At 31.7% G+C, this 9,865-nt stretch overlaps 1 protein-coding gene across 1 annotated transcript; it reads left to right on the forward strand.

The window, feature by feature from the left end:
• Positions 1-9,158: 9,158 nt before the first annotated feature.
• Positions 9,159-9,662, forward strand: LOC150037265 (uncharacterized). The gene has a single exon (XM_090311945.1). It carries the CDS (start codon positions 9,159-9,161, stop codon positions 9,660-9,662), a length of 504 nt encoding a protein of 167 aa, XP_090168071.1.
• Positions 9,663-9,865: the final 203 nt, after the last annotated feature.

Below are 9,865 nucleotides of genomic sequence, written 5' to 3' on the forward strand. Positions count from 1 at the left end.
CATTGTAAGAGTGATGGAGTTGAAACTCTTTTGAAGGAGTAACACTATTAAAGACAGTCATATGTTAAGAGCCAAGAGAGTTTATTGTGTGAATCAAAATTGAGCAAAGTGGCTTGATTTGAGACGGTGATTGTCCATGATATATTGGTGAATGCTACGATGTGTGGATGGAGTTGAGGTAGCTAATGAGAAGCAACAATGTGTTGTAATTTTCCGAGTCGAAGAATCTTAAATCAATATGATTGAGCTATGACAACATCCTTTCAAAGTGGTTGCTAATTGTCCTTTGTTAGGAATTATGATGTCATTCAAAATGTTGGTTCAACTTTGAACTGTTGTACCGTGTCGATAACTGTTGATTCAACTTAGAATTGTTGCATCGTGTCGATAGTTGAAACTGTTGTATGGAGTTGATAGGCCAGATAAAATTGGAAGAGTTTTCATTTTCCCTAAAGTTTGAGTGGAACATACCTACCTTGTTGATGGTATAGTAGTGATAGTGACAGAATGGATCCTTGCAAGGAAAATGTGGATGATTGATGAAGGTCAATAGATGAACAGAAAAATAGAATAAATTCAGATTCCTCACTAATAATGATAACAATAAGAGAGCACTAATTAATTTATTGGCTATCATCTTCGCACTAGGTTTTTTCAGTGCAGAATTGGGAAGCAAAATGTCAATCAAAATCTTTGAATTCAATCCAAGAGTCAAAAACAGAGGTGTAGATTGATGCTTCATTCTACATCAAGACAAAGACTCATTCCTATCAATCAGGTATTATCGTTGCAATTTTTCAGGCATGGTCCTTGGGTTTCTTATTCCTTCTTTTTTGTTCTAATGGAAATACATGTCTTTGACTACTGTTTTTATTTGTTTTATTTTTTAAAATTTTAAATTTTGAATTAAAGTCTTTTTCCCCCCGTAAAGCAACCTTTTTTTTATAAAATGTTTATATAGATATATATATGTATGTATGTATAAACAAAGTTAATTTTTTGTTGATTTTGGGTTTTTTCCCCCTTTTATGAAATGTTCGGATCCGTACCTCTACAAAGTCACACGCATGCACACAAAATATATAAAAGTAGATATACCTTTGCCTAGTTTAAGGTTTTGATATTTTTCCATAAAAAAAAAAGATGTTTAATTTATAAGTTTAGTTCATGAATTTTCAATTTTGTGTTTATTTGTTGTTTAATTTACAAGTTTAGTCCATGAACTTTCAATTTTGTGTTTATTTGTTGTTTAATTTACAAGTTTAGTCCATGAACTTTCAATTTTGTGTTTATTTGGTCCACAAACTTTGTCTAATTAAATCATTGAATAGTTCATTTGAAAAAGTGTAGGCAATTGAAGTTTCAATTTTGCATTCAATAAATTATTGAATTTAAAATTGTGACTAATTTATTGATTTATGAGTGTGTTTGGTTTAACTCTTCAAGTGTTTAATTTTGGAAACATATTTGACAACTACTCAAAATAGTTTTTAAAACAATTTTTATTATAAACCGCTTTTAACAAAAGAGTTTAAATAAAAATGACTTTTGAAAAGACATTTTCTTCTTTAGTCAATCCGAACATGCTCTTATTTAACATTTTTTTTTTTAAAAAAAATCATGGACCTACTAAATAATTTTGAAATTTGAGTGTTATATATATATATATATTTGACAATAGATGTGTAAATTTAATATATCTAATAGATTAAATAATTTTTATAACTTTCAAATAGATTAGAAATTTATTAGACATGAAATTAAACATGTAGAGTGGTGTTTGGTCCATTGACCTCATAAAGTTGTTGAATAATTCAAACTTCATTAACTTCAACAATCTTCATTATTGTACATTTATAAAAAAAATGTCATTTTTTTTTCTTGCTCTCTTTAATATTTCTAACTCTACACAAAGCAATTTTGCACCCTAAAGTCTTTCTAATTCCAGATTTAAGAACTTAATTAAACGTTCTAAACACTCTATTTGTGACTTTTTAGACAAATTTAAAAGTTTTCAAACAAAATTTATAAGTCCATTCGAGCAAAGCTAAGTGCGTAAGATACCAATTACTTGGTCGATACTTCAACCTACACAATTGTTGGAGAAGTTGAAGAAAAAAAAAGAGTAAACTTGTAAATTCATCTATAAAGAATGTTTACTATTTAAAAACAACAAAATTTAAAGTATGTTTTGTAACCATCTTTAAAAGTAGAATAAAAGCAAAGAACAATTCTGAACAAGTAACCTGCTCTCTTTCAATGAAAAAGCAACTATGTAAATTATTAGACTGGATGTCCTCAATAATTGGGAGACCGAATTGCACAACACGACCATCCTAGAGGCATGAGCCTTGAGGTCAACTCCCTTATCACGTGACCATTTCTCTTATTATTATTATTTTTTGGTTAGTTTTGTCTTTTTATGCAACCTTATTCTTTTGAATCTTCGATACCACTTAGTTTACATACAATATTCAATTTTCCTTTTGGTTAATATGCATAAACTAATGACAATACTTTATAACATTATTACAATTTTATTTACTAATGATTTAAATGTAACTTTGGTCCCTACGATTCGGAGAAAATTAGAACTTAGTCATTGTGATTTATAATCAGAATTTAGTCCCATGATTTGATAAAAACATCATAAATAATCATTGAAAGAAAATGAGGAAGTACTATATGACTTTTTATCAATTAAAAATAGACACAACTTTTTAGGTTATGCATAGGGGGCTTGTCCAAGATGGTACTGTTTCTCTACAAAGGCAATATACGCTCTCAATTGCTATGCACTACTTTTTTTTTTTTGAGTTATTCTAGCTTCTTCATAATTTTGTGTCGTCGTTAATCTAAGTCCGTAGTTTTTTTTATATATAATTATTTTATGCTTTGATAAAATCTTCATAAATAGCTCATAGATGGGATAAGAACTATTTATGAGGATTTTATCAAACCATGTGATCTACTTATGAAACTATCAAATCTCAAGGGGTTTGTGTTGGGGTGTATGCCCTAAAGCCTCATGGTTTTATGTTAGTTGAATCCATGGTTTGACTAATTTTATATTACTTACCTACATGCAAATCATATTCAATTGTATTTCTCTTATAACCTGTAGTTTTAATGTCCATTTAATACGCATTAATTTTAACTCTAGTTTTAATATGAATCCAATTTATATTAATTTAATATTTGAAATCCTCAAATGTGCAATAATCTATTAACCCAAGATCCAATGTTATCTGATGTAACTTAAATATGTATGTGGAGATATACATGTGGATCATGTTTAAGTGATAACTTAAATGATCTGTAGTATATGGATAAGATTGGGTGTCTTATTTTGGTAACACTACTGATACGGTCCGCTTTGTAGTTATTACACTTGTTGTAAAGTACTATAAATAATCTGATTCTGATCATTCTTGTGGAGACATGTGAGCGGGGTATCTTATATAAAAGAGTTTGTATAAAGACTAAACCACGAAATATTAAGTCTCTCTTTATAACACCGTTGTTAGAAGAGACTCACATTTCACCAAGATGACCATAGGGGACTTGACTTTAATCCTAAGTGAGTTATGAATTCTTGCCTACAAGAGCGATCCTTTGATTTGTATGGGTGAGAGAGACCAGATTCGCTAACTCAATAAGTCTACCATTTTGGAGATTCGTCTGATTGGGGAGCTGGGAACATAGCTACACAAGAAAGAATTCACTCCTTTCCTATAGTTAGGGTAAGAAGATAAAATGCTCTATTAAGGGTTGACTTCGAGGTTTGAACAATGAGATGCCTCACCCTCTCCTGGCTTGAAAGGGGTTTGGTCATAGTTGAATATGACTAATTGTTCATTAGAGGGATCAGTGATACTTAAGGAGTTAGGTGTAACTATAGGGGTAAAACAATAATTTGACCAAGTTGTACTTATGAGCGATTTGTGAAAGATCAACGCGCTATTGATTTGTTACATTCAATGGACACAAAAATATATCTATAGAGCGAAGAGTTTAGCTATCGGTCTTTAGTGAAGTGACCGGCAGTTAAGGATTGTTGATTAATTTGATTAAAAGAATTTAATCAATTAATCTTGTAATATTTGAGCTTCAATGTATAGGTCAAAAACCCTATGGCACGACGGAAGCCAAAACACAGAACCATTTCGTTTTTCAAATTGGCATTTAAAATCAAAATAATTTTGCATTGGAATAAAAGGTAACATCGATTAAGCATGCAATTCCCAAAAAGACTAATTATACAGGGGAAGAAACCCTACCTTGCAAACTTTCTGACAATTCTGTAAAATTTCTCTGGAGAAGTGTGAAATTCTCTTTTTTGGGATTTGGAAATATCACAGAATGATTTTTCTTTCTTTTTTTAAGAAGCAGAAAAACATGCTTGAGTCTTCTCCTCCCTCTGCAAAACAAAACTCTTTTGTTAGACAGAGGATGGTGAGAGAGAGGGAGAGAATGGGGAGTTAATTTATTTAAATTAAATAAACTAAAATTATTAATTAAATCATATTTAATTAAATGATCATTTAAATGATTTTCTCTCACATAACTTATAGTTTAAATGTGCATCTAATGTATATTAAATTTAACATATAGTTTTGATTTAACCAATGTAATTAAATTCAAAATTAAATTAAATTAAATTAAGTTAAATAATTAATTAATCATCCAATTAAGTATCACATATTTAATTTAAATTCCTATTTGAATCATATTAAAAAACATTTCTCTCATTTAACTTATAGTTTTAATGCGCATCCAATGCACATTATTTTTAACCTATAGTTTTCAATATAAATCTTATTCATATTAAATTAATATTTGGAGTCATTTCAAATATTTCGTTCTCTCATGTATTAATTTTGAATCATATCCAAATTAATAATAAAGTCTAAAATTAAACTTTATATTAAAATGTATCAGCATATATTAAAAAAGTCAATTCTGAATCTGAACATTTCAAATTCAATTTAATGACAAATTACTTCAATACCCTTTACAAGCTAGGAAGGGGATCTAATAGACCTGCAAAGTAGGAGCTCCAACGATGTGAGATTAACTAGCTAAACTCATTAACCAAATTAATCAATATTCGTTAATTGTGGGTATACTCCACTAAATACCCACAATTGCACTATTCTCATTGCAGATATGTTTCTAACCAATAGCAGCAAGTTAGTCCTTCACGAGTGTTTGTAACCCAGTTGGGTCAAATTACCATTTCACCCATGGGTTACCTCTGCATCCTTAAGTACCCGTGCTCTTCTAATGAACAACCTGTTTATGGTCCAACCATTAAACAAAAATCCCTTTCTGGCCAGTGAGAGGTAGGACCTTTTGTTCAAGTCCTGGAAACACCACTTAAGAAACACTCATCTACTTACCCTAAAATCGGGAAAGAGTGATATCCATATTGTATGATTATGTTCCCAGCTATCCACTCGATTTTATCCCCAAAATGGTAGACTTATTGAGTCCGCGAACTGACCACTCTTACCCATACAAATCAAAGGACAATCCCTCGTGAATAGGAGTTCATAATATACCAGGAGTAAGACTAAGTTGCCTAGCTCATCCTATTGAAATAGAAACCTAACTTGTCAATGGAGTTATATCTAGTGGTTACTATTTCACGGTCGGTCTTGTGCAAACTCATTACACAAGATACCCCCACTCGCGTATCTCCTACATGAATGCATTGGATCACTGTGTTTGTATTAAATACAAAGTGAACCGTATCTATAGTATTAATAGGATAAGGTACCCAACCTTATCCCTATTCTATAGACCCTTTAGGCTGTATCTTGAACATTGATCTCTATATATCTCTACATGCAGTTTAAGACTCGTAAGACAGTCTAGGATATTAGTTTATTGGACTTTAGGATTAATAAGACAAAATTAAATAAAACATCAATAACACTTATTGATAAAAATATTAATAACTATTTATTAATATGGTCATTTAATTACATTCGCTATCTACGAGTTTTAGGGCAAAAACCCAATACCCTCATTAGCTCAATGAGGACTGATGGGAAGCAAATTAATTTTGGTGTGATTTGAATTATTCAAATTAATTAAAGAAAATTAATTGCATAAGATACAGTTAAATGGTGTATATTGATACATTATATAATGTAATGTATGTTCATACATTTTTATGAGAGAAATAAATATTTGAATATGATTCAAATATTAATTATATGAATATGATTCATATAAAAACTATATGTTAAAATTTAATGTGAAAATGATTCATATTAAATTTAAATTTAATTTTATAAGAAAAATAAATATTTGAATATGATTCAAATATTAATTATATGAAAATGATTCATATAAAAACAATATGTTATAATTTAATGATTCATATTAAATTTATATAGTTTTATGAGAGAAATAAATGTTTGAATATGATTTAAATATTAATTATATGAATATGATTCATATAGGAATTATATGTTAAAATTAATATGAATATGATTTATATTAAATTTATATATTTTATTGAAAGGTGTTATAATTTTAATATGATTCAATTACTATTTATATGAATGTGATTCATATAAAAACTGTAGGTCAAAATTAAAATGAATTTGATTCATATTAATACCGTAGGTTATTTGAGAGAACAATAAACGATAGTTTATATTATATGTGATATAATGTTAACTATAGATTATATGTTAAAAGTAATATAACATCTAGTTTAAATATATATTAAAGTGGTTAATATATTAAAGAATTTGAATTTAATTATTTCAAATTTAATAAAGGGTTGGGAGTTACAACTCCCTTACCTCTTAATCTCTCATTCTTTCACGTAACAAATGAGGAGAGAGAAAGTTATCTCCCTCTTACTCTCTCTGGTTCTTCTCCTTCTCACTATGTTGTTTACAAAGAAGATTTTTTTCCCTCTCAATTCTCTTCCCCTTCTCTCATGTCAAGATTGAGTGCAAGCCCATACCTTTGCACAGTTCTCGTCCTTGAGAATAACGGGGAAGACCCCTTAGTGGTGTTCACTCCCGTTCGTTGAGTTTGTGAGATCTGGAGAAGACGACTGAAATTGGAAATGAACGTGAAGAACTGGTCTTCAAAGATCCTCTCTAATTTGCACTGTAGAAAACATGCTTAGGTTTGTATTTTTTCATGGTTTCTATCACTTTGAATTTTCTGCGTTCTGTAAAACAAAATTTAGAGATTAATGCGTCCAATTACTTTTGTTGCGGGGAATTCCAATCCCTTCAATTGATTTCAGAGCCATCTCAAATCTCTAAATTTCATTTTTGGAACTTTAGTTGAGAGTTTTGGTGGGTGCATGATGCATTGTGAATGTATGGGTTTTTACATATTGGATGATTTCAAAATTGACCTAAATTTTTGATAACTTGTAGAAATACAAGTTATTGTCCCTCGAAAGTTGGAACAATCAGGATTCTTAATGATAAAATTTCATCTTTCTTAAAGGAAAACACATGGAATCCTTCAGGTATAACTAACCTTTACAAAAACACTATTTTTGATAAAATTGCGTCACTAACGCATTTTATCGCAGGATTTCAGTAAATTTTACTAAGTGTCGTAGGCGCAACTAACTCAAAGGCATGCGTTAGAAGAACTTCAATGCATAGCAGGTACATTAATTCGAATGGCAAATCACCACTTGCAAGTATGGGTATTGAATGTCGGCGTTTGAAAAACAACTGAAATGGCAGGCGACTGACCAGGGTATGGAAATTAATGCTATCATATCACAAGTTGATGAGGAAAAATGCCTATAAATAGAAGACTTGAAACCGGAAAATGAAGTATATAAAACACATAGCATAAAGAGCATAGCATAGCATAACATAGAGAGCTTAGAATAGAGTAGTGCTGTTGCTGCAAGAAGATCACCATTGTTGATCAAGGAGAATTGAAGAGAACCAAGCTCGAGAGAGAACTTTTCTTCATTTCTTTAACAAGTTGGTTGTACACACATTAAGATCAAGCCAAAGAGAATAAGAAATTGAATTCTGCGGCTTGACTCTTTTCTTTTTACTTTATTTCCATTCATCATTCATGTGATTAAGTGTGTTATTATAAAGACAATTTCAATCTTTATAAAATCGTGCATTTAATCCATTCACTTGCCTCTACTTACAATCCACCGTGTTAAATGCGTTTGTGACTTTGTGTCTACTAAAATTCTAAAAGCTTTTATCATTATGATCATTTGGGTTAAGTTATCTTAGCTAAACTATTCGAAAGAATAGGATGGCTAGAAACGCATCAAGTCAGAATGCACAGTAACTTTAGAGATAAAGATACTTGTGGTTCACTGTTTTCTGTATCCAACGCGTGCACTCTAGAGCTAGGAACATGTGATATTTGCATTAAGAAATGTTAAATGATTAGATAGACAAAAACTCAACGCATTGACATACACTTGCTTGTAAACATACATCCTTCATCTTCATTCTTACCCACTCTGTCTTGTCCATTTTACTTGGATCAACGCTTTCACTTATCACTTAGCACCATTCCTTCATTGAACCCTATATTTCACTTGAACTCCTGTTTCTTCTTGTACGCATGCAGTTAAAGTAGTATAGATAACCTTGTTCAACATTTGTTTAGAACCCCTCTACATCAATGCAATGCAAGGCTTGCGTTAATCTAACCTAAATCCTTGTGTTTGACCCTAGACTTACTAGAAACCTGAATTAGATTTATACTTGGATCTAACTCAGGTAAGCTTGTACGCATCATCCAGTGAGTGTAGTGCATCATCCATTCTTTTCACCTAGAGAAGTCATTCACCATTCATCTTCATTCACACCAGTCTTATCTTCCATTTTCGCTTATTATACACTCCTAGCACACATCACGAAACCACGAACAAGTTTTTGGCGCTGTTGTCGAGGATTTAGCAACAAGGTTAACCAGAATTTTGCTTGTATATTTGTAGAAAACTTACAGCTAGGGGAGTATTACAAGTTAAGCCGAAGCTTGTAAACATTTTATGAGCAAGAAAACACTCCCAAGCTCTTATATGACCCTGAAGTGGAAACGACCTTTAGATGAAGAAACTGATTGATCGTCGTCGAAGGTTAAGGCAATAACAACTAAGACAACAACAAAAAAGACAACAACAAATGGTGGATGATCAACTAAACCAGAACTTAGCTCAACAATTAGCCAACGCTGCCGTAAATCCAATCCTGATGGCAAAAAATAGTACGCGTCCAATGCGGGAGTTTGCGTCACCTGTGCTGTATGACTGCTCGCCAGGGATCATATACCCGACGCCAGATGGAACGAGATTTGAGATGAAGTCCGTAATGCTCCAGATATTTCAAAGCGCAGGTCAGTTTGGAGGTGCTTGTGGTGAAGATTCTCATGCCCACATGAAACACTTCCTAGAAACGTGCAACTCATTTGTGATTCCTGGAATCACTTCGGAAGCCATCAGACTCTCTTTATTTCCCTATTCTCTCTGCGATGACGTAAACAAATGGACAAGTTCCTTGGAATCTGGCAAGATAACAACATGGGAGAAATCAGTGGAGAAGTTCATGCAGAAGTACTTCCCTATAACTACTAACGCAAGGAGGCGAAGAGAAATTATGAACTTTGAACAAGGAGATTTTGAAAATTGAGTGCCGCATGGGAACACTTCAAAGGATTAATCAAGAACTGTCTCAACCACAAACTACCTTTAACTATTCAAATGGAAACCTTTTATGGAGGGTTGAACCGAGCTTCTCAAATGGCAATTGACGTAGCCGTAGCTGGCAGCATAATGGATATGTCCTATAATGAAGCTAAGGAAATACTAGATCACATCGCCAAACAAAACATG

Source organism: Benincasa hispida, chromosome 3 (assembly GCF_027475165.1).
Source record: "Benincasa hispida cultivar pf3 chromosome 3, pf3_genome.v1.1, whole genome shotgun sequence".
Lineage (NCBI taxonomy): Eukaryota > Viridiplantae > Streptophyta > Magnoliopsida > Cucurbitales > Cucurbitaceae > Benincasa > Benincasa hispida.